Source organism: Serinus canaria, chromosome 4 (genome assembly GCF_022539315.1).
Source record: "Serinus canaria isolate serCan28SL12 chromosome 4, serCan2020, whole genome shotgun sequence".
Lineage (NCBI taxonomy): Eukaryota > Metazoa > Chordata > Aves > Passeriformes > Fringillidae > Serinus > Serinus canaria.
The window spans coordinates 36,771,474-36,797,712 of NC_066317.1; the positions used below are offsets into that span (position 1 = coordinate 36,771,474).

The following is a 26,239-nucleotide window of genomic DNA, read 5'->3' on the forward strand; positions in this document are numbered from 1 at the left end:
TGTTTTGACTTTGGAGAAGCTGAAATTTCTTACATAACCCACAATATGGTATGACTGAGATTGTAGGGGCAATGAGCTCTCAGAAGATCTAAGATTTGTTTTTCATAAGATTTTTTTATATATCTTTATAAAGATTTTTTTTCAAATAAAAGTAGAGATATGAGAATTTAAAAGAACATAAAATATGGTTGGATCAGATAGCTATCTACAAAAAATTCTCAAAAGAATAGTCACTGAAATCTCAGAAACAAATATATGGAAAAAAAACAGATAAAATAATTACCTAAAGGTGGTTTCATGAAATACTAAGGTTAAATGAATGGCTGCATTAGTTATAGCACAATAAATCCATATTGCAGCCTGATTTAACCACTTCTTAGGATGTCATCATGGAACAGAGAAAAGTGAAGGAACATAGCAGAAGCTTCATAGCAGAATGGTATTTTTGACTACTACAGTTCCACCTGAGGAAGAAGGACACCTTCCATCTCAGCAGCCACACGAAAGCAGAGAAATCTTGGCTGCCCTCTAAAGCTTATGTAGTGGGGAACATAGAAGCAGAAAAGAACATGGTGAGGGTTCTCCACTAGTGCCTCAGCTTTTCTTTTTGGGTTTTTTGGAACGCAAATTTCCTAGAAACCTCTGTAAAGCCCCAAGCTGTTCACTGACTCATCTATCTCAGTTAAAGTGAAGAAATGCCTGTGAAAGCAGAAGTTTAAGCTACTGGATGCCCAAGTTGTCTGAAAGTCCTGCTCTAAGAGATGAGATGTATATCAAGGCAAGATAAAGTGCTTCTTCAACCTACCTTGATAAACAGGAACCTATTCAGAGTCATCCTAGTGAGATCCAGGCACAGCAAACCCATGAGTAGGGGATTCTTAAACAAAAAAATAATCAAAAAATCTCCAAACCTCTGCAAATCCAAACAAATAAAAACGGATCTAAGTCATAGACCTAAAAGGTCAATATTTTTAAATTTGCCTCAATAGCAGCAATGTAGCAAATAAACCTGACCTTTATTATCAAAAAAGAGAACATTTTGTTTCAAGTTAAAAAAAAAATAAATCCATCATATGTGTACATTCCACTTCAGGCTCTAGCTATCTCAAGTTTCCCAATGCCTTAGTCCATGCAGAGAGAACTTCCAGGGGATAATTTAGAATTTGCATGGGTTTATCCTTTGAAGCTTTTCCCTCTCCCTGATCTCTCACAACAGCTCTGGGTGACCAAGTTTCTAAGACAGCACATGGCTAAATGCCCATAGATGCTGGACTGTGTTCAAAATGCAATTCAGTTAACAAGCACACTAAAGTCCTCCAGTGGTAATAACTACTCCTTTGCTCACAAACTTGCAAATCCCTTATTTGCCAAAGATTACTGAGGTTTTTTTTAGGCTGTGGAAAAAAAATTGACACCACTCACTAGAAATTACTCTATAAGGCCTTTTAAAGAAAGGACACTAAAAAGAAAACAAGTAGCTTAACATATTTTCACATATCCCTGTGTAGTTGTCTAATAGCTTAAATGTACTTCAATCTTCAACTGGGTCTTGTAAGTAATGGCAAAAGAACTTGGCAGTAATTTTTAATTTTTATAAGATCTTGAAGTACATACTTTATTCCCACTAAAATAACTAATTACATGCACTTGGACTATATCACAGCCTACTAAATCCATTGTTTTTTGCCAGCTTCAGAAACTGAATCAAATCCTGAACCTCATAACTACCAGAGAACTCTTAATCTTCCTGTACAGAAACATCAGTTCAAAAATATTCAACACAGAGATGTAACTAGTAAACTCAAAGTGGGTATACAGATATCAAAATTACAACTACTAGCAGAAAAAACCTGACATTGTCAATTTGCAGTTTGCATAGCCAATGCTACATACACAGAGATAAGAAGTACACTTCCACATTTATGCTTTTTTTTTTTTTTTTTTTGGAACTAGAAGCATATTCCAAGCATATACCACAGCTGTTACTCAACACCTGAATTTCCAAAGCAGGTCTTCAAACCAGTAGTGACAAACCTGCATAGAGAGCTTGTCACTGTCTTCATGGTACGTACCATACATTAAACTACAGCACTCATTTCAAGTTCAATTTCAAACTACCTTCAAGAAAATGTAGGTAGTTTGTGACAACATGTGAGTTAACAGCACATTAGTTACTTAGTGAAGTGGCTGTTACAACACAGAACTAAGCATGGATAAAATCCTTCCAAGAAACACTCTGCAGTGTCTCCCAGAAATGCACCCTGCCCCAGCTATGCCTAGATATACCCCAGTGGTGTGTGTGTATATATATATATATATATATATATATATATATATATATAAAAATACACATAATATATATTTTATAATATATTATATAATATATTTATTCCATATATTATATGTTATCCTCCAGTTATCTTAAACTGTGGTTCAAGAACAGGTGTCCTCTCAGATTCAAGGTAGTGCTTTCTAAACTTCTCTTCCCACTGTAATCCTTAACTAAAAGGTTGTTGGAAATTACAGAAGCAAAACAAAAGGAGTTGCTTTGGGTCTCCACTTACTGTAGCAATTATTATGGCTTTATGTATACACATTGAGCAATGCAGCAGTTTGGGGGTTTGTGGTTTTTTTTGTTTGTTTTCCATAAATAAGAAGAGAATTACACCAACTCTCACTACCATGTCCATGACTTCTCCAAAACGAGCTTTTTTCACATGTCAAATCTCTGGCTTCCCAAAGAGGGAATTAGTGTGACCTGGTCTGCCCTCTGTACATGACACTGCAGTTGCATTCACAGGCTGGGAAGGGGACTCAGTGGCTCTAAGGAGCATTTTCTTGAGCAGCAGTGTTTCGTATGAAGTGCTACAGGTTTTTCTAAGTAGAGCCTCTTAGTGAGGGAATGAAAGAAGGAGGACAAATGCCCACAGAAGAACTTCCACACCACAGTTACTGTGGCCTGAAGCAGCTCTAATTCACTCAGCAGGCTGCTGCACAGCCTGGTAGAGTGAATTAGAGGAAGAGGACCTTAAAAGATCTTAGAATTAAAGGTAGAGGACATGGCCATTACCCTACACTCACCTGTACTTCTCAGAAGGTGAAAACTAAAAATCCCTCCTAACAGTTTTCTTCTGGCCTGTGATAGAAAATGACGTGCACCAAAGACGCACCTCACGCGCTTCTATCACATGCCACACTAAACAGCATTCCATCTCGCTATATTAGCAGGGATAACAAAATTAACTGGAGCTGCCAGTTCTATCTAACCATGCTCAATACCCAAAGGTGTTTCACCACACTTACCCACACCTGCTTACCAGTTTGAAACAATAGCATGTCCAAGCACCATTTGTACACATGAAGTTATCTGGGATTCACAAAGGAAGGTCACCAAGGAGAATCTCTCCATGAAGCTGATCACTTTGGCACACTCTGAAAGCTTGAGTTTCGTGCAAAGTGCAACAGGGGCTTACATCTAAAAATCTCACTCAGAGGAAGGGGTCAGTGACCACTCTTTATGTATGGTCTGGTGTCCTGAATGCTTTCCTTGGAAATGGGTACTGTTATCCCAGAAAAATTTCTATCAGAAGTTCAAAACCACCCAGTGAGTTTTAGCAGCTGCCCAACCATCAGGGTGTCTAGCTTCACTCTGGGCAGCTACCCAGCATCTCAGTGCCAGCAGGCCAGCCATGGATACCCTGAGTGCACCCTGATCACAGAATCTGGCCCTTAGCAGCTTGTTGCCCCTTTTCCCCACTTGGCTGCCACGAAGATCAGACCCTTGATCTTTTACCCAAAAGTATAGCTAAGAGCAAAGACTTGAGATTTCTCTTGAGGATGCAGGCTCCATATTTTGTTTCTTTCTACGTGTGGGTCTGACATAAGTCTGCAGATTGGGACAAAAACATGGATTGCATTCTGTTTCCACATAAGTGCAAGCCCAGAGTAAGTACTGACCTCATATACTTATTTGGGATATAAAACTAAGTAAATAAGAGAATTTAAGCCAAAATAACTCTCAGATTTATAGATTTCACTTCTTTAGTTTATGACTTTTATGCACCTTAACAGATCAGAACAGCCCCATATTTTTAATATGAAAAGTGTATTTCAGGTTTAGCATGCTCAGTTGAGGAAAAGTGCATTTATATTTAATTACCAAAAAAATTATATTTGTTCCCTAAATACACTGTTTGAAAGCTTTTCTTTTCCTGTTAGCAATATTGCCAGATCTTATTTCCATCTTCAGACAGAACTGTTACTGTTTTATTTAAACTCTTGGAGGCACAAGTCAAACTTCCACATATGTTTCCATACAAAGACCAGCAATGACAAAAAGCTCAAAAAAAATTAAATATTTCTTCCAAAGCCAGAAAGGTTATTTGGACTGAGATGCCCAAAATTATTGACTGGATTTGGCTCACTATAATAATTCCTTTTGCACGTAGCTACAGCTTCCTCCAGTGCTCTTTTTCAGATACTTCAAGACGTAAATACAGGCAAGCTGGGGCTGCACAAATTACTCACACAGCTTGCTCCCTGTCATAACATTTGTGGAAAGATCACAGCTCTTCTCTCTTCACTTAACTAGAAACAGGCACCATGGTAATACCCACTCTGGCTTACTGATCTATGATGCATGAATATATTGTCACATAAAAGCAGCATGTGTTCTTGTGAGAGGACAACTAAGGACAAGAAGGACATCTAAGAGGCAGCACACAACCTCCAATCACATGATGAAATATATAATCATTACAATGAAGAGAGACACCCATGTTACTCCCTGATTAGCATAATAGAGCTGAAATGATGTTTGGATGCATCACTTGAATAAAACTGAGTGGTACCACCAGCTGTGTCAACAAGAAATAACTACATTTTGGTCTTGTATGATGACACGTCATTAATTGCCCACTTTCTCTTCACAAATTGCACTAATCAGATCACCCCACTTCAAAACGAGAAGAGGATCTGACAAACAAACAGTAAAAGACAAGAAAAACAAGCCACCACCCCACTGTTCCTGTAGGAGAGATGCAAAATAAAAATAATATTACAAATAGCAGCACAAAAATAATTATACACTGATTATTACAAAACCAGAACTGTTTGAAATCTAGAAAAGCAACCAAATAAGAGAGTAAAGGGGGTGGAGAGGAGACTTCCACCTCCCTTCTAAGACTCAATTACAACATGCAACAAACTCATTGCTCTGGAGGCAACACCTACAAGCAGCCACAACAAAGAATTCAACAAACTTGGGGGGATGTATAAAAAACTGGATAACAGACTTGGTGGGCTAGTTACCCTAATTCAGCCTAGTTACCCTCCGCTAGTTACCCTCTGCTGCCAGGTGGAAGCCAAAGGATACTGGAAAAAACTCATCTCTACTTCAGATGCCATCTTTCACTATTACCATCACAAGCAGATGAAATATTAACCCAGACAAGCTTCATCAGGGTACTTCCAGGGCTTTTTTGTACTTGTCATCACCAGAGAGGCTTTTGGCATGCCATATTATACATGTTGGTACAAAGGTCTTCTGCTTTGAGAGCCGGAGACTCTAAAAGTCTGCTCCAACCTCTTGCTTGCAATCGCCATTTTCATCTGTTATCTCAACACTGAACCAAATGTCTTAAAACATAAAGGCTCCTATCTTAGAGCTAAACTCAAGAATAGATGTTAAAGTCACCATTTCCCTTGACAGTTTTTTCGAAAGATTAGTCATTCTCACAGTTCAGAACAAAAAAAAACCCACACCAATGTCTTTGACTTCAGTTTGATGCCTTCTACCATGTTAAATTCTCTTTTCTAAAGATTTCTAAATGGTTTCCCCAGTCACCTTTTGAGTTAAAACTCTTTAAACTCTTACTAGAAGTTATTTGCCTCTCGATTATTATGCATCTCTTCCCACAACCCAATTTTTCAATACAAGTTCATCTGAAGACATTGAAATTGGAGACAGTAGCTCAAAACCTGCCTTGCTAGTGCCACATGCAGAAGAGGGAAGAAAGGTACAATTCACTGTTCTTCCTTTTTATATGCCTGAGATTCTTATAATGCTGTCTCATTGACAGCACTGGAACTTAGAAATTACTTAATGTGGCTTTTACATCAACCTTCTAGTACTATTTCACATTTAGTCTTCTATGCAACAAGTATATTCAATGTCAAATACTAGAAGGTAAATCCCAGTTTTATTTCAACTATCATGAATTTAAATTTTCATTATTTTGCTTTGCTGGAATCACAATTTTTCATATTTGGGAGTGCTGGCATTTTACTGCAGCAGGTACAAAAGGGTTCTCTATGTGACACAGCAGATAACAATGACATACAAAGCACTTCTGCAGCAGTAATGTACATTTGCTCATTGTTCTCCCTATCTTTATAGGTTGCTGTTTTACAGACCATATAAAACACTTGCAATTTATTAGTAAGGCAATTTAAACTAGCATGGTAGGACAGTTGATCCATTCTTCCAATTACAAGAATACATCTTCTCTGTTTCTGTCAGTGCACATTAGCAATCATAAATATAGGACTGACAGGGTCAGGATTATCAAGTTGAAAAAAAAATCAAGGTACTGCACTGGATTTGAGGTAAGGGTTTTAATCGATTCATTTTCACTTTCCTTTCTAATGAAATTAACCAGCCTTTTGCCATAAAGACATGAATGGGAAATATCGGGAACTGCATTCAGCGTTCCTCATTTATCATATTTTCTATGAAACTATCACTTGGAGTACTGAGGCAGGAACTGCACTTCACCTACAAGTCACCTTGGTCTTCTTGAAATTGCAATCTACAGAAAACAACTTTCTCTATTTAAAGCAGAAATATGCATTATATTACACTTTGCAGTTTGGGGGAAATATGACCAAAAAAAAATGAGGTAACTATAAAACACTTCTGACTCAGATGAAATGAGTGTGAGAGAGGTGACTCAGGTCTTGCTTTCCCACTCAGAATAAAACTATTAAAGAAGAATAAAGATGAAGCAAGAAGGCAGGAGGAGAAGTGAAAGAGACCCCACCTTTGGCATCTGAGAGCACAGGCAGCTATTTCATTAGCACTGCCAAAAGGGCTTCTGAGTTTACCTAAAGGCACATTTTTGGACAGTCACATTTAGATATGAAACAATTTATAGTCATGCATGTATTTCATGAAGATTAGGGAATAAAAACCTGTAAACCTACTTAAAAGTATCTCATTCAAAACAGGCAAGTAACTAACTCAGTGGCATCTATCTTGTGCACATCTTGATCACCTTTTATAATATGAAGTGATACAGAACACAATACAATACTTTAAGTGAAAGCAGTCAGCCTTCACTGAACTACATCAGAGAGCACGCACACTGTGATTTGACAGTATGATGAGTCAGGCAGCTAACAATTCCAAAATCTTTTCTAAATGAAGACACAATTTTGGCGTGAAAATATGCTTCACCCTAAATATGAACAGTTCTCCTGATAATGAAGATTTGCTGTATTCTACTACCCTGAGATTCCAACTGTCAATCAGAATACAGACTTCAGATCTTATAGCAATAAAGTATTGACAAGCATAAGAAGTAAATATCCTGGAGTCTTAACACACACCTAAGATACACCAAGACTGCAATAAGTATAAGCACAAGGTCCTGAAAAACAGCTTACAGATGTGCAATTTGAGTCTCTCACCATTTAACAGAGTCACCATCCTACTTTCAGTTGGGACAGAGCTCATTTCTTCTGAGTAGCTGGTACAGTGCTGCCTTTAGGATTTGCTATGAGACTGACACAGAAAACACACTGCGTGGCTGGGCAGTGCCTAGCCTAGGCCAAGGACCTTCCAGCTTCTCTTGCTCTGCCAGCAAACAGGAGCACAAGAGGCTGGGAGGGAGCACAGCCATGACAGCTGACCCAAAGTTGTCAAAGGGATATTCCATATCCATTCCATATAAAAACATCACTAAAAGTATGGAAATTGGGAGGAGCCCATCACTGCTTGAGGATGGGCTGGTCATCAGGTGGGAAGCAATTGTGCTGTGCATCACTTGTCTCTCTTTGCTTTTAGTCCTCTCTTTCTTTGTCCTTTCCATTACAATTATTATTGTTTTTATAATTCAACAGTTCAATTATTAAACTTTTCTTATCTCAGCCCGTGAGTTTTTTCTTTCTTTTTCCAGATTCTCTTCCCCATCCCACTAGGAGTTGGGGGCAGTGGGGAGCAAGAAGCTGTGTGGTACTTAGCAGCTGGGGTGAATCCATAACAGTCAGTATGAAAGTTGTAGGCATTGCAAAAATAGGCAGTTAAAAAAATCTAAAATTTGGCAGTAAATACCTGGTTTTCAGACTATTTAAATTTTAAATTTGTTTTTGGATTCTGTATTTTCTACACTGAAACTGACCTACTGGAAAGAAAACCATAAAACTAACAGAGATTAATTAATGGAAAAAAATTAAGTTTTTTTACTTCAGCTATAGCAGAATTGTAATATGACAGTTTTAAACACACATTTGTATTCTTATTTTCAAGTTATCTAAAGAATCTATGTGTATATATAGATACAGACACATATTGTGAATGTGCCTGTGTGTTTGTGTGTCTATACATAAAAGGGTGGGAACAGCATGATTATATTCTATAGCTAGATCTAAACTAAGCAACAGCATCCGGATACAGAACAATACCTTAAAATAAAACTATATGATCTCAGGAAATTCCATACTAAAATTATCTCCCCTTCAATTCCACTGTATTAGCACTGAATGGGAATCAAGACAACAGCTGGTGCTAGCAACCAGATGCATTGATCTATATACAGTTTTATTCTTTTTTAAAAAAATCAAATGTGCTTTAGACTCTCTCAGCATAGGGTATGCTATATAGTGTTCCTACTAACCTTAGTGTCTGCATATATGTTACTGGAGCAGAAGGAATAAATTGGATAGCAGTTCCCATGTCTTCATTGCTCCTTTGCTTTATCTCTTTCACCTTCTCCTTCCCCTACTTGCTATGTATAACTCAGCACCAACCAACGGGATTTAAACACCAAGCAGATGTTCAATACTGCAGAAACCTAAGCTTGATCTGAGGACAAAAGTTTCAGATGCTCCAGAAAACTCCCTCAGCAATTTCACCAAAGAGGAAAACATGAAATGCAACTGAAAAGAGTTGCTCTGGTTACACAGGAAAAATGTGCAAGTGCACACTTATTTAACCGTCCCTCAATCAGCTTCCCATTTAAATGAGACAGCTTTTGAAAACTGAAATTTGTGAATATTCCTTGTAACTGTGGCTACCGAGGCCATGCCATGTGCTCCTCATAGCTGCCAGTCTCTGTCTTGGAGCTACAACACAAGACCAGACAGCGTGACTCAGTTGCTTAAACTTTGAGCAGTTAAGGCACAATAATCACAGATGTTTTTCAAAGAATGACTACCTCCTTCATGGCACTTTCTGCTCCAGGCTATTTTTTCATAGAACATTGCAAAGGGAAAAGAAAACAGGACCTCACAGCTGGGTTAACAGTACCACTGTGATCTAAGTTATTGATCAACAAATGTCCCAGACTATCCCAAAATAAAACCCACACCCACTCTTTCTATTCCCAACTGCTTATTCATGCCCTCCCAGACAAATTCTTGTCTCCTGGGTAGACACAGGCAAATGTGAAGTCAAGAAGTAAACCAGACTAAAGAAAAAAACTAAAAAACTAGCTCAACCGAGTGCTCCTTAACCCTCACACCTCTGCCCAGGCAAGATGCCACTTGGATCATGCTCCCAACCCAGTTCCCCACATCTCCCACTGGCACTCAAGAAGGGACAGTACAGTGCAGGTGACAAACATGCAAGTGGGCAGTGGAAATAAATACCATTTGGGCTGGCAGCACCAAACTATGCAGGTTCTGGCAGTTAACTTTGGCTGGAACTTCTCCAGTTTGTCCACTTGTAACACCTTGTTTCTAGCTGCTTATTCAAGGGTTTTTACAGACTTTAACCTGAAGCCTGATTTTTCCACTGAGGAACTGTCCTAATGTCTGTTTCTTGTCCACATTAATACAGTGCAGCCTCCTCAATGAAGATTTGCAGCACCTTAAATTGACAGGGAAGTATGGTATGGAGTGATAAGAAGAGAAAGAAAAAAATGGAGGGTGCCTCAGGGGCATACTTTAAACATCTCCAGCAAACTTTAGCCAACAAATGAGCCTCACAACTTATGAATTTATGGTAGACTTTGGCAGATTGCTCTGCTAAAACACAAAAAGTTTTAAGGAATAATCAGTGTATGCTCCCTGCAGCTGCTAAACAAGACCTGCTGAGCAGGTACAGCTTCGGTCTGCAGCAGGTCATGAAGCAACAGCAGTGAGAAGAATAAACTTCAGTGTAAAGAAACACAAGGCTCATTTTGCCCTAAGACTAAAGTGAGAAAAAGAAAGGAGGGAAGAGAGTGGAGTCTGCAGCTGAAATCTGGATCTCAGAGAAGAGAGTGAGAACAAGGAGAAAAGAAAGCTGTGATCTGAAGCTAGTGAGGGAGATGGGGAGAGACACACATTCTGTGAGGGGCATACACTGGCACTAATTTGCTATTTGCTAAAGAAAAAGTGGAAAAGGAATCAAAGAGCCATTACAGCCTGGCATAACCTCATTGCCACTTATTCACATGAGAAAGGGCAATTAAAAATTTTGATTATAGGTACAGAGATGGGAAGGGAGAGATCAGATTATTTCACAGTTTGATGAAGAAGATAAGCAAGGTTAAGAGAAACACAGTAAGAAACTAAAGATAGATTTAAAACACAGGAAGTGCTCAAGAAGCAGGTAAAGGACACAAGGCTAAAGGACACAAGCCTGCTGCCCCCTCAGCTATTTTACTACTTACACAATGCAGCCCTAAATGAGCAAAAAACACTCAAAGGTGTTAAGACACACAGGCTTCTATCTCTTCAGCTGTATCAGTTTATGCATCAATTCACAGTCCTCAAATTAGGTTCAGCATGTAATTCACAGGCTGCAGTGAGGGAGGTAAGTGGAAGCACTAAGGCTGGTGCTGCTTCCCAGTTCCCATAGCCAGCCCCATCCTGTAGAGGACTGTAGGCTGTCCTCTAGATTTGGACAAAACAGCTGCAGACATTTTTGTTAATCTTTTCAAAGTCCCTAAACATCAGGGTAACTCCAAAGAGTATCAGAAGTACATCAGAAATAAAGCAAGTTTTTAACACTAGCATTATCCAACTTCTGAATTCTTTATTTTTACTGAAGTAGCAAGCTGTAGTGTATGTATTCATACACTTCATACATTTGTGGTTTCTATGCTTGTCAGCACTACCAGATTTATCTTGGCTCTAGTCAAACACATTATTTATGTGGAATGACAGCAAGGCATTGATAATAAATCTTCATATCACAGCAAGAGAAAGATTCCCAGACTCCAAACTTATGTCACTGAAAGTCCAAGTACAAAGTAGAAGACAAATAATATTTATATGTCCTTCTGGTAGTTTGGTTATTTCTACAGAAATAATTTTGGACAACTACCTTCACTCAACATAAATAACCAATTGACAGTCTTGTAAGTTGCCTGTGCAAGTTTAGCTGCTCATGAACTACATGCAATTTGTTGCAAAAATTAACCTGTTAACAATAACATCATTAACCAGATCACTTTAACACTACACAGAACACAACCACAGTACTATCTAATCACAGTGAAACCTGAGTTGGAGCTTCACACTTGTTCCTGAGGCTGTGTTCTGCAGGAAGCATAGGTGACTAGTTAAATTAGCAATCAGTCCAGTATTACCAGCCTTCCACTTCAATATTGCTTATTCTTATATGTATGTAAGAAGAAAAAAAAAAAAACCACAACAAAATCAGCAACATTAGTTTGGCTAATAAGAACCTTATTACCTACAAAGATTAAATGCAAAAGAATTTCATTAGAATAATCTGTTCACATTGGTAGTCACAGGTCATGGGGAAGTGTTTGTGAAACACTGCATCCAGGTACACAACTACTCTTAATTTTGCTACACACTACAGCAAGATCAGCCACTAGGAGTTATTTGCCTGAAGTACTCACATGTAAACTGTTGCACAGTTACTGTAAATCCAACATAAATCCATGCTGCTACCAAAAGGAGTACTTCCCTCCCCACTACAAGCTTCCCAACGTATAGAAGAAGGAGAAAAACCAGGAGAACAGGGACAGGCTTCTGGCTGGAGCATCCCTTCTTCAAATGAAGTACAGCCTGATTTACCATAACTCATATCCAGCACAGGTACTTGTCACAGATACTACCTTCTTCAACTACTAGGGCTGGACCAAGACAGGCAGGATCAATTACACCTTTCTATCAGCTTTGCTTACAGAGCACAATTCTACTAGAAAATTCACATATTTCAGACAACTCTAGTAAAACCACTGCAAACTCAGTGATAAAAAAATAATTAATAATACAATTTGTTCTTCCAAGGTAAGCTCTGTCAGAGCTTGGCATGAAATGCACTGACCCTAAAGAGGGTGGTAGAAACTTCTCAAACTTTTGTGATCTTCACTGACTAGAGTCAGAGAGGTTGTGGGGTTTTCTTCTTTGTTTTCTTTCAGTCCCCAAGAAGACTTTGAAGCCATTGTTGCAGCCCAGCTAAAGCACTTACATATCAGAGTATCAGGATGTTGGTTGGTTGCAAACTAATTCTGATTTTATGAAAGCAGATGGGAAAATTGGTAAGCAGTGGATTAGAGTAGTTCTGCATGAAATTCAGTTACTTTAATGATTACCAAAATCATTAATTCAATTTTTCTTTCATTTATTAATTTGGGTTTTCTTTTAAGATTGCTACGGAGGTATCAGTGCAAGCTTTGTAAGAAGAACAATTAATTTCACATCTTAGTAAGACTTTGCATTTTAAATTCTTCAACACTGCACTAACTCAAAGTGAAAAGAAAATTCCAATTCTGATTAAACTAATTAGCTAATGAACACAACCCACCCTGACTCAGAAAAAACTTTTTTAATAGCTTCCTCATTAGGCAGTTTGAAGGTTAAAAAAATATATATGTATAGTAATGACAAAAATTTAAGTCTTTAAAAGAATACATGTTATATAGTCTAAGTGGGGACTTTATGATAATACACATACCAGGGTTTTTGAGGAAGGAAAGAACAAAATCAAACCTAAATACAATTGTAATAAAGATGTGCAGAACAATGACAGAAATCAATAGGTTGGCACAAATATGAAAAAATATTCAGAAATCAAAAATGTTTTAATTATCTAGAAGAAATTCAATTTTATTCAATATATGACTTGTTAGATAATATCTCTATTATAACAAAAAATATTTAAATAAATATGCCTCAATGGGACTTTTGGCAAGTTGCAGAAATTCCTCAAATACCTCAAAAAAAAATTCCTCAAATTCCTCAAGAAAAAGCAGAACATGGTACTTTTCTAGTGAGGCAGAAGAAAAATGTTCCAATACCACAAAGCAGAAGGAACAACAATGCAAGGTTAAATTTTTAAAAAAATCCTAACCCTAGATGACTTCATCTTCTTCAGAAGACTACAGACGTTTCTGAGGGGGTAACACTCAAGGTCTGCTAAAGCTCACATTGTATAATCTTTATCTGAAGGGCTTCTCTTAATTCCCTTATCCTCTCCCTCCTCCCAGAAGATGAGAATAGGGAATTAAGGGAAATTTGTGATTCAACTCCACCTCCTTCCTCTAAATATCCTTGAAACTGTTCCTGTACTTTTCTGGGCAGTAGGGCATCAAGGGAAAGAAAGGGTCTCCTGGATTGCCCCTGTACTCAGCCCTGCACTACTGTTCATCAGATGGCATCTGGAAGATGGAATTTCCTACAAACAAATCCATAACAGGGGGTTTCAGGCACCATAAACACCTCAAAAGAGCTGTAGATTTTAATTCTGACCTGGAGGGAAAATAATTCCCCAAGCTGGCAAAGCCACAGACAGACAGCAACTAAAGAGACACCACATATACAATAAAGGTCTAAAGATGAAAATAAAATCAGTCTCTTAACCAAGAGGGTGAGAGAAATCTGACAATGCACCCAGTCACTCTGACTGGCCAAAATATATGAGCTAATGAAATTTGTATTTGATTGAAATACAAAATAAAATGATTAAATGACACATTTTTGTTTCTGCTTTAGTTTGGTCTTCAAAATTTAAGGATCTCAGATCCTCAAATTAAATGCCCTTTTTTCCCCCTGAAGTGCTGAAAATAACTTTTGTGCCTGTGCAACACAAGGTTCAAATTATAAATCTTAATAATATTAATCAGAATTAACTGTAGAACAAGTCTTGACATATACTGCAAGTCTACAAAGGGAAAGAAACTCCACTGCCCCCAAAGCAGCACCACCATGGTACGAAGTAGCTCAGAATCTACCAACTGCTAATAGAATCTTCAGTATGAAAACAGACCAAACCCATGGACAAGACATCTTTAAAGAGATACTGAAGAGGCAGAGGCATGTCTTCTAATATCCTCAATCCAACAACTGTGCATGCTAGGTGGGGAGGAGATGCACTGAAGAAACTGATTAAGTCCAAATATTCTCCTTAAACAGAAGGGCACATGCTGCTGACATGACAAAGGCCACTTGCAAACCATTAGCTTGCCCCAGTGGGGTATTTCCTATATTCTTATGCTTTAGGCTAGGCTTGACATCTATCTAAAAATTTGCAAGCATGAGCAGGTTTTAAAATTTGCCTGGTCATATGCACCTAATTAGTGCACATAACCAAGCCTTCACAAATCTTGCCTGACAGTAACATCTTATTGTTCGCAGGCATAAAGAGTCTTGCAAGACTACTGACATATTTCACAGATCACACTGAGACCACATCTCATTTTTAAAGAAAAATCATTAAGGACGTTAAATATCCAGCTCATGGTTTATAACTCAAAAGATAGCTAGTTCCATTAAATCTCTTACTGTGCACATGTGGCAGGCAGAAAAACACATTAAAAGCATAATGAACACAAAAGTCTAAATAATCATACATCATCTTGAAACAGGCCCCTAAGAACAACTTTTATGTGAATTTTGAGGAAGTAGTAATAACTATGAAATGCCTTCCCCCATCCTGTTCTTCAGTATAAATATGGGTAGTTCTTTAAAGGAGGCATTTTAATCATACTCATGTCTGACATGTTACAAAATACAGGCATATCAAGACACACTTTTAAAAGAAATACACAAGTGGAATTATTAGGAAAGAGAACAAAACATCATTGTGTCCCTATGCACATCTGTTGTGTCCCACATATGGAATCTTGTGTGCTCTCTTGGCTCTCCCCTCTCCTCCTTCCGCAGTCTTAGAGAGAATTAAGAAGGTATGAATTCAGGTGATCAAAGGTAAAGAACAGTTTCATTTCAAAAAGCAGGTTACATAAGTGAAAGATCTTTAGCCTGAAAAAAGAACAGTGGAGAAGAGAACTCAATAAAACCACAAGTGGCATGAACAGAATTACTCCCTGCCTTGTCCAGAGGAGGGACTCAGGAAGTTTCACATTTAATCAGCAGGTGTCAGAACCAATGCTTTTGCTTGTCTTGAGCTTTTGTTTGGTTGTTTTTTAATTTACCACTATGTATAGTAAATAGAACATCCACTTAAAGGCATACTTGTTGATACAGAAAAGCATTGCTGTGCAAAGCTTCTGTGGGCTCAATGAACACCTGGAGAAAAGTCAACTGAAAGCTATTAAAGAAAACGAAATAACACACACACACCCCATCCTTTAAGGCAAGGAAGTTCACAAGCTGCAGCCAACAGCCTGTCAGCACGCAGTGACACTTTCCATTTCTTTGCTCAGAAGGAGGTTGTCAAGTAGATCCTGTAATTTGGCAGGGCTTAGGATGGTAAGGACATAAATAAAAAGAAAAGAAGGCTAGCCAAGAAAACTAAGAGGTACTGAAAGACCAGAAGAGTGCCTGCAGCCAGGTGCATGTTGCCATGGCTGCCCTTTCACAAACATCATGAGTCTGGGGATCCTGCAAATGTCTGCTGCTGAGTTTTCTAACTGCAGTCCCCAGCTGGCCAAGCAGTGAGCAGCAGGTACATGCTGACACATCAGGTATTTCCCCTGAATGTGGTCTCTGGAAAAAAGTGGAATAGAAATTTCCCAAGCCATCTCCATGAGGTGGTTCGAGGACCAATCAGCTGGATGTTGTGCATCAAACTCCCTACAGGTGAATCAATCAGGGCAGCTCACATGATTGAGGGCAAAAAAAGAAAATTTTGGGGGCAGGACTCACTGGGTCCTGTCTTCTTGCAGGGAAGCCTTCACCTGGAAGGAATTGGGGAGAAGGGTGTGCCAGGGGGAAGATGTGACAGATCATTTCTCATCATGTACTGTGTGTGAGGTTTCCAACATCACTCTCCCGTCATCCTCTGCCACATCAGGAGGGCACAGGGTGCAAGTCCAGTGGCTATGCAGCATGGGCTCTCCAATGAGGTTGCTGAGAATGGCATGTAGGGCAAATCAGGCATTTTGCCTGACCAGCTGCAGATACTCTTCTATTCTTATGTGACTTCAATACTCCATACCTATAGCATAAGCCAACTAATCATGGAGTAAAGCAGCAACTTACAGGCTCAAAGTAAAAACAGATCATCCATCTGTCACATGAGATGAGGATTTGAAAATTTCATTAATTTTCTGAAACTGCTAGCTAAGATATCCAAAGAGTTTCATTACTACAAAGAGCCTTTTTATGCTGTTAATCCAGATTAGTAGTGACTGTTCAATTTAGAGTTTGCCTAAATCTTTAGTTCTACCTGATGCAATAGAACAGCCTAATTCTTCCTTCCTTTGAAGCATGGCCCTGCCCTCTGAAAAGTCTTCTTAGCTCCTTTCCCTACTTCCTGTTCCAAATTCATGGTTCATTGTGCTTTTACTGCTTTACAGCCCATCCACAGACATTTCAAAAAGGAAAGTACTTCAGAGCTCCTCTACAGATTTTTACTCCTTTATTTGTTTTTAGTGATTTGATCACCTGCTGGCCCAGCCACATGGAGGAAAAAAATCATTAATCTTAAAAATCTTCATAATTTTCATAACTGATACTCAGAGAGAAATTGGCATAAGAAAAATTCAGAGAGAACTGGATAAGAAAAACAAAAGCGTTTTATCACAAAACACTTTACAACTCTCAGTTGTACAGGCTGCCTTTCATCAGACTTGAACACCACAATCTTGGAGAGAACCACAACTGTAGGCAACCCTTCATCAAGCAGTTTGCCACTCTAAGGTGGTCTGATCTCAGTCTGAGTCCAGCTGTTAATTTAAACTACCTCCCTCAGCACACAGGCATTGAACCCCTCCCAAGGGGGGACATTCTCACGTGTCCAGTGCTATTAACGTGGCATTCCTGGCAGCTGGAACAAATTGCACTGAGGTAGCCAGGAGCTGCCCACCTGCTGGGCTCTGCTGAGCCACAAAAGCAGCCCAGACCACTCCAAACCCTGTGCTCAAAGAAGTTCCCATACCTCAGGGTGTGCCTGGGAACACAAGGCAAAAAGCACAAACTCAGCACCACTGACACTCCAGCAAGCAAGGAAACCTCAGAGAATTTGATTTTGAGCCTCTTGCTTCTGTTGCCTGGCAGTTTAGATGAAATTAAACTTTACAAAGGAGACATGCCAATACCCATCATATTGAGCATCACATCTGTGGGATTTTTGCAGCTAATAATGTTCTCCTGAAAGCTGTGCCCTGTGGGCTGATCAACAAGATTCTTGGTAGTTTTAAATGCACCAACATTTTGCCCTCCCTTTTCAGCCAGAAAAACATCCAACTGGAAAGTCAAAGTAATTGTCCTTCCTGGAAAAACAAATTCTCCATATTTACTGATTATACTGCGCAAGCCTGCTTAGTAACAAGGTCATCTCATTTCCTCCTAATCACAGAAAATTTCAGTACTAATGAATTAAAGGAGGTAAAATTAGAAAGTATCCTTGTGGCAAAGAGATATTGAATGCTTAATATGAATACTTTGACATTTAGAAGTCAGATGAAACAAAGTAAATTGTTGTATTTGTACTGCAGCAGGGCCCTGGCCATTATGTAAGATGTGCTGGAGAGAGGGTGGGGTGAAGAGGAAGTCCTAGGCTCTGTTTTAATTTGGAAACATCTGTCCCTAGAGAAGGGACAAACGTCAATAAGGCATCAACTCACAAGTTTATTTTGTATTTTCCTTCCACAATTCATTGCACTGTTGATCTAACCATAAGTAGCAATTCTATAAAAATTATACTGTTATCTCCACCAAGACTCTTGATTATTATTACTTTTGCAGGCAAATTGTGTTCTGTAAAGTGTATCTGTGGGTAGTTACAAACAGGTAGAGCTGGACTGATTGAAGTTCCCTATTTCTAAGAAGAAACAGGAGTGGCATATTCTAAGTGTGCAATTAAGCAGAGATTCTCTCCTCAGCAGCACACCAAATAAAGAACTATCCTTTCAGGGGTACAAAGTACAAGCACTGTCAGTGACTTTCAGTGAAACCCTCTGTTATGGTACCCCCATAGTCTCCACCTCACAGCAGTCACAAAGCTGTCACACAGTGTGCCACACCTCCCAGTTGTTAGTGAAGAAGAGTGACAGGTAGGACTGGTAAATTCACAGGGTTCCAAAGGCAACATAAAGAAAAAAAAAAAAAAACAGATTTAAAAACCAACAAAAACAAACAAGAACACCAAAAAAACCCACCAAAACCTCTCAGAATTACTTCCAGTACTTGAGGTAAGAAATGCTTTCCCTTTTTTTTTTTCCTTAGGGAACAAAGAAAACCAAAGAGACTTAAGCAGTCTGGAGAGTTTACCCACCAGCTGTAACTTTCCCTCTCCCCCTCTAAAGCAAATACACTCATGAAACAAACTAGCCCTCCAAACATTTGATTGTCTACACAAACAAGAGTAAGTCAAGAGTAGATAAGGTGTAAAGCTTCACTTGGCCAGTTTTTTTCCTGGCTCTAAATATTGTAACTGATGCCACAAGTACATTCTGGACAGCTGGAGCAGTTCACCACAAATGCATTTGGCCAGCTGAATTTGGCAGCTGAAGTAAGTTGAAGGACAACAACAGTAAGTTTTGCTTCTTTTAAACAATCTCAAATAGAATAGAATATTTCACTTGGAAGACACCTACACCAATCACCAAGTCCAGCTGCCTGACCACTTCAGGGCTGACCAAAAGCTAGAGCATGTTGTTACAGGAATTGTCCAAATGCCTCCAAAACACTGGCAGGCTCAGGGCACCAAACACCTCTCTAAGATTGCTCCAATGTTTGATAATCCTCTCAGTAAAGAAATGCTTGGGGGACTTACTATGGATCATCTTCAAGGAAAAAATATTAGGAAATAGCCAACTGTTGCATCTGTTCTCAGAAGCTATCCCTTCTGCTAATTCCTCTCTTCTCTCTTTCTCAACAGAGCATAACTATTGAGTAAGCAAAGTCAAAGAATTAAACCATGTAATTGAAGTCAACCACAAACAAGATCCCAAAAGTTAGCTGCAGATGCCATATGGCCTTAGTAACTACATGAAGAATGATTACATGCTCATCTACACTCAGTAAAGACTACAATACAGTCAAAATACAACAATTGCTATGATTTTTTCCTTTTCTTATCAGAAGTTTTACCCCCATGTTTTCTTCTCCTTCCCCAAAGAAGACCATTTCTCTTGGTTATTTTGCTAAAAAGTAGCTTCTTACTAGAATATCTATTCCTTCCACTGGCAACTGCAGTCTCTAAATACTTGTAAGCAGTTACAGCTATCTTAGAGAAGCCAGGAAATGTCAAAAGAAAAAACCCAACAAACTACTACAGAGTTAAAGGGATTGATTTATGAAGATTACAATGGAAGAACAGAAGAATAAATGACTTACAGCATAGCTATTTCCTAACTAAAGTCTGAAATGAAACAAAGAGGGAGAGCAACACAAATATTGTCACCAAAAGAACTTCTGGAGCAGATAAATACAAAACAAGACAAACAAGTTAACAAAGTCAACAAACAATCATCCATGCTCCCATAATTTATCAATGTTTTAAATTAAAATTCTGGTGCAATTTATACAGCCATTAGTTTCTTTGAAGTAGATAAGACATTTACATGGAGGGGAATTTGGTATTACATTATCACTCTGAATAGAACCAAGGTGAAATTTAAAAAGTAATAAACATTTGTAATAGACAGGGAAAATAGTCATACCTATCCTACTTACTAATCAAAACTCAGTACTTTACCAAACAAAACTCCCAAGAGGCAACTTAGTATTTAAAGGAACTTGCAACTTTCAGGGACAATCTTGCTTGGAATTTCTTATAACTCATTCTACAAACAGCTGTAACACATTTTTTTTACATTAAACAGGATATTACATTTGATAGGAAACCAGTGTGACTTTAGTTGGATTCCCTTTTCTTCCAAAGATTTTTTTTTTTCATGAATCACTGACCACATTTAAAAAAAACAGCAGCAGAAGGTTCTCAACAGACTTCTATCCTGGATGCAGGGTATCAGTGAGAGAAGATTATTACCATCACCCTCAGCTACAACAGTCTGAAGTCTAAGTCCTGGTTTATTTTTACTAAAGTAAGTGGATACACACCCTTGAAAAACAGGCAAGACTCTGAATACACACAGCCTAAGTGAGCATAAAAATAATACTTTTGATGGGATGCTTCTGTATGCCTCTAAACACTGCAGTTAAAATGACCTCCACAGCTTTTTTATAACCTTCATAAATGCATGGGATTGCTGCTGACAAACAGCTGAAGTCCCTCCCAGGCACACTAGCGTGCTTAAGCTAGACAGGAATGCTCTCCAAGAACTAGAAAGTGCAGAGAGCTCTTTGGGCTTAGTACTGTACTTTACTCACACAAAAGGCCAGACCAAAGTTTAATATCTCTGTTTGCAGAAGCATTGCTTAGTCCTTAAAAGAATTACTACAATGTTCATCCCATTGCATCTGCTACAAATAATGGTTGTAAAAAACAGCATCTTTTTGTGTTCATGTGTCTGAAAAGAGAGGGGCTACACACGTACAAGAAAATTTGCAGCAGAATAAACAGCAACAGCAGGAAAAAATATTCTCCCTACATGCTCAGCTTAACACTGTTTAAGTACAGGGAGTGAGGTGTGTGCTTGTTTTCAAAACAGACAAGGCAGCCTCGTCTCTCACCTGTGCACAGACCACGGAGGAAAGCACTTGGTAAACGGATGGGTGGCCATGAAACTGACGGCTCTGAGATTGTACCATGGAGATACAGGGACAGCAGGAAACCCAGGAAACTGACACGCTGCTTCCCTCACACTCCCACTAACAGTACTCAAACTCTGTTAGCCATCAATGAGCAGCACTGGATGATTAGGTCAGATCTGAAATAATTTTATAATAATCAAATTACAAAGGTACATCTCAGGTAGCATCCAAGAAAAATGCAGCTCAAGTAAGCACATGCATTTACACTGCAAAAACCCCTAAATGACAGAATCACAGCACAAACTGTTCTGTACTTTATTGTTGCCTGTGCAAAGAGGCCCCAGTGAAATTTTCAGAGAAGTGCTTTAGAAAAGGCAAATACATTTTCATTTGCTATTCTCATTCTAATACAAAACTAAAAGTTTCTGCATAAACATAGTTTTAAACCTTTTCAAACTACTATGGGACAATTGACCAATATTGCTTTTGCATAGTCACATAATTCTAAAGACTATGCAACAAAATGATGGTGCAGCTATGACAAACCCTGCCAGCTGTGTAGTTTCATTCCAGTTATTGTTACCATAATAACCTATTCCTGCTATTGTTACCTCATTGCCTTCATTAATGAAGTCTAGGTACATGCTACTGCCACACCTTTATTTCAATGACCCCGGAAGTTTAATTCCTGCACAGAATACCCACGTAGTTCCTTCAGTTCATTTTTAAACTTTCAGCAAACAATAAGGCATTATTTATTTCTTTAAAATAATACTCTCCCAGGTAGACAGTTTATACTCACCTCACAAAATCACCTAAAGAACAAAAGCCAGAGACCAAACACATTATAAAAGTTATTAAAACACTCAAAGACAGTACAAGGAGCTAAAGTTGCAAAAGAGCTCACCCTCCCCTCGCAGCAGCTGCTCCGAGCATCCCTGCGGGGCGGCGGGTCCCTGCCAAACCCGTGAAATCCGGGGCAGGAGGGCTGATTCCCCCGGGCCCGCCTGGAGCACAGCGCTGACTGAAGGGCCAGGCTGCCCTCCACACCAGGCTGCCCTCCGCACCAAGCCAGCCAGGCGGAGAAAGGGGCCAGGGCTGCCCTCCACACCAAGCCAGCCAGGCGGAGAAAGGGGCCAGGGCTACCCTCCTGCCCCGCCGGGAGGGGCGGGTGTGGCTGCCAGGGGGGACAGCTCCTCGGGACAGCCCCCTGTGCTGCAGGAAATCCGCAAGAGGTGATTTACAGGCAGGGCTCATTCCCATCCCACCGAGCTGACAGTTCAGCTGAAAAGTATTAAGCTGGGCCCTGAAAGCTTGTTAAATAAGGAACCTTACCCCTAGGCTGAAAAAAAAAAATAAAAAAAAGGTAGGGGTGGGGGGTAGGAGTGGAGAGGGATGAGGTAGTGTTGCACAAGCTTATCAGTGCCCACTTGCTGCAGAACATGCCCTTGCAAGAGCTGTGTATGAAGAACTACTACTATTTATATCTGTAACACTTCTAAGTTGTGGCAAATCTCTAGACAAGTTTAATACGTCAAAATTACCTGCTTAAAAACACAATACCCCTATTTTCTGGCCAGCTTTTCTTCCTATGTTGGAGAAGACTCAACTTCATTCAACTTTTTAAAGTGCTTTCTAAAGCTAAAGCTCTTAAAATAGGAGTGAAGAGAAATAAATATATTGTATGAAGAGCTGATCCAATGGCATGTATGACCTGCACTTAGGCATCAGTTTAACATGCAGCAGCACAGCATCTTGATGGGAAATAAAAACATAACATCTATGAACTTCTTTGAAGTTAACAAAGTTCAAGCAGTTGGCTTTATACTGACAATACAATCGTATTTTCTTCGAAACAATTATTTGCAGTTTACTTATTTAATCCTTTCATAATTACCTTAGATACTCATCTCAATATTCACAAATATGTGCAGTACTTGCTCACTCAAACAGTTCCAGCAAAAGCAACAAACTCATGACTACAGGCTTCCAACATGACTAAGTCTGCTTGGATCCAGAATCTTTCTCTACTTACTACTCAGCAGTAATCAGGCACAAAACCGTCTTCCTATTAACGTAATCGCTTAACACATGCTATCCCACTCTCCTTGGTCTCTTGACCTTTCCTTCCTTTGCTTTGCTGACAGTTCCTCTTTTTCCAGGGAGCACTTGCACTTATACACAATGCACTGCAGTGGCAGCTCCCAAATACTTCGAGGTTTCTTCAAGAAACAGAGTAACTTTCCACACCATATGCACGGGAACACAAAGCATCACTGAGGAGAGTACCTTCACTATCAGCTGTTCTACCTCAGCAGTCTAAGTACACAAAGTATGTGCTATGCTCCAGTTTGGAGTCTCTACCTTTTCAGCATAAGCTGTTCCAAGGCTTTACAACTCAAATGCCAGTTTCACCCAGTAAATAACTGACTTGCAGTCATGGGTTGGAAGGAGTTGAGGTATTTTTACCCTCCACTAAGTTTTGGCATTCTTTTTTTTAAATTTTTATAAATAGTCTAAGTGGTAAGAGTGGCTAACTGAATTGATCCTACTTTAAAATACTAAAATGTGAAAAATACTTTATACACTTTTAAGCAAAATGATCACTGATAGCATATTAGCACTCAGAATATTGCAATGTAGGCATTCAGCTGTAGTTAAAATATTTTAAGAGAGTACAGTATAATCAGTAAACTTTTCCATGCAGATTTGAAAAGTATGAAAGTATGACTTCTGTGTACAACGTACGGTGTACAACAGTTTGCATACCTGAAGTGCAGGTAATGTATACGATCAAAACTTGATTTCCAGGTAGTTACAATAAAATTTCCCAAACTTTTTAATCAGTAAAGCAAACAGCATAGGGGGAGAAAAAAAATCAGAATATTAGTTTAAATTTTAATCCACACAACTCCCTCCCTGCCCCATACTGAAATGAATAATGAATGAGCTAGGTCATGATTGCTTTCAATAAGTATGTCAGAAATCTTCAAAACAATGAGATGAGGGTAAGACAGACATCAAAGGTCTCCCTAACAATGCCACATGCCTATACAACCACATACTATGCATCTTTCTTATGCATCAGCATACCAGCAACTGCATAACCACAACTACCAAAGGTACTTGAGTTTTATGTTACGAAACTTAATATGCAAACAAAAATTAACCGAGAATTTTAAGTATTTGTGTCTGGAATCCGAGAATTTAAGCCCAACCTTCACCATGCTTCTGGGCAGAACTAAGGTTTTCAGACTGGAGTGTCACCTTACACCTCCCGTCAACTCTGTCACACAGCAGCAGCAGCAGCTCACCCTAAGCGTCAGTAACTCCAAGAGACTTCTCGACAAATGGAAAGTCTAGGGTTTTGCTGTCATCGTCCTCCCACGCTTCCCGGGCCGCTTCGTTCTTGCGCCCAGCTGCTCCCCGGAGCGCTCCTCAGCCCGCCCTCCCTCGCTCCGCGCTCCCCAGCGCAGGACCCCGCTCGGAGGCGCCTGCGGGGCGCGCCCCAGCTCCAGGGCCCGCATCAGCCGCAGCCCAAGGGCCGCTGCCCCGGCCGGGATCGGGATCGGGACCGCTCCCGGCCGGGCAGTCCCCGCTCCAGGGCAGGAGCGCAGCCCGCGGGCTGTCTCTGCTCATCAGGTGTTTCGCGTCTCTGTAAACGCAGTTGTTCCCCGTGCAGCCCGCCTTCCAGCAACCCCGAAAACTCATACGCTTTTAAAAAAATTCCTTCCCCCACTTTTAAGGAGCCCCCACACACACACTTCAAAAGGCTTCTCCACATCTTTTCCTTGGTGGAATTCCCAAGCCCTCCGTTTAAATGGACTCGCAGCCACATGCCCAGAGGAGCTGGCATCTACAGCGGGGTCACGGGCTTACCTTTGCCTCCCCCGCGTCGGGCTCCTCCTCGTAGTAGCCCTGGCCGGACTCATAGGCGGCGGCAGCGGCCGGCTGCCGGGGTCCCAGGAGCACGGCGCCGGCAGCCAGGCAGCAGCTCAGGGAGAGCACCTCCAGCAAGTGCATGGTGCAGGGATGGCAGAGCGGGCGCGGAGCGGGACCGCGGGGCAGTCGGAGGAATGCAGCCGAAATTATGAAGCTCCTTCTCTTCCTCTCCCCCCCTTCTTTCGCTGTCCTCTCCCCCCTCCCTCCCCTCGCAATATCCAAGGCAGTAAAATCCGTGGGATGGAGAAGATGCGGTAGCAGCAGCTCCTATGCGCTTGCAGGGGAGTTCCCAACTTTCCCAGCCGCTTTGCAAATTCTCACCAAAGTTATCCAGAGTTTGCCAGGTAAAAAACCCACCAGGAAACCGGACATCCGAGGCTGCGCTCACTCAGGAGCAGGGGAGGTGGAAAGCGCAGAGAGGAGGAGGAGGAGGGAAGGGAAGGAGGGAGAGAGAGAGAGCGAGAGCCAGGGAGCAGCAGAGCGGGACCGAGCGGCCGGTCGCACCCGGGGAGATCCCTTCGCGCGGGCCGGGCCGGGGGCTCGGTGCCGAGGGGCCCCGCTGCGCTAGGCGAAACAGTAATCCAAAGAGCACCATAATTATTTGTATCCTTCCTATCAGTGACATTTTGAAGCCCTCTTCGAAGAGAAGTAACATCCAATTCAGAGCCCTAAATAAAACAGCATAGATCCTGTGTTGTGGTTACACTGTGATTAAAAGTTAAAAAAGAATGCATACTGCTATCAAAGTAACACTCTACAGCCTGCTCAAATCTCAACTACACAAAAGGAAAATGTTATATTCCCTACACTAATTTTTTGCTTGATTATCGACCCTTCTGTAAATATTTAAAAAGCTTTTAATTTGTTTTCTGAATTGCTTGTGTGCATCTTTTGGTAATTAGACTGTATGGGAACCAACTGTGGTGGCAGATCTCTGACTGCCTTGACTAGATGCTGGCAGTCTGCTCATGTTACACTGCTCTTATTGTTGGGGAATGCCATTATTTTATTATTTTGGGAGCGACATTCTGGGAGTTACGCATAAAGGTGTCTCTGG

At 40.2% G+C, this 26,239-nt stretch overlaps 1 protein-coding gene across 4 annotated transcripts in view; it reads right to left on the minus strand.

The window, feature by feature from the left end:
* Window positions 1–26,239, minus strand: part of VEGFC (vascular endothelial growth factor C) — a 191,500-nt gene that overhangs the window by 43,641 nt on the left and 121,620 nt on the right. The window contains exons 1-2 of one of the 4 annotated variants that reach the window (XM_050973701.1): window positions 25,120–25,256; window positions 21,220–21,416 (exon numbers count right to left, since the gene is read on the minus strand). The exons of 1 other annotated variant lie outside the window; for it this stretch is intronic. In XM_050973701.1, the coding sequence (XP_050829658.1) occupies window positions 21,220–21,297 (78 nt within the window). In that variant the 5' untranslated portion in view covers window positions 21,298–21,416; window positions 25,120–25,256. Of the gene's footprint in view, window positions 1–21,219; window positions 21,417–24,554; window positions 24,654–25,119; window positions 25,747–26,239 lie in introns of those variants that run through there. 2 more of the 4 variants (XM_009101043.4, XM_018926612.3) reach the window with 2 other exon arrangements.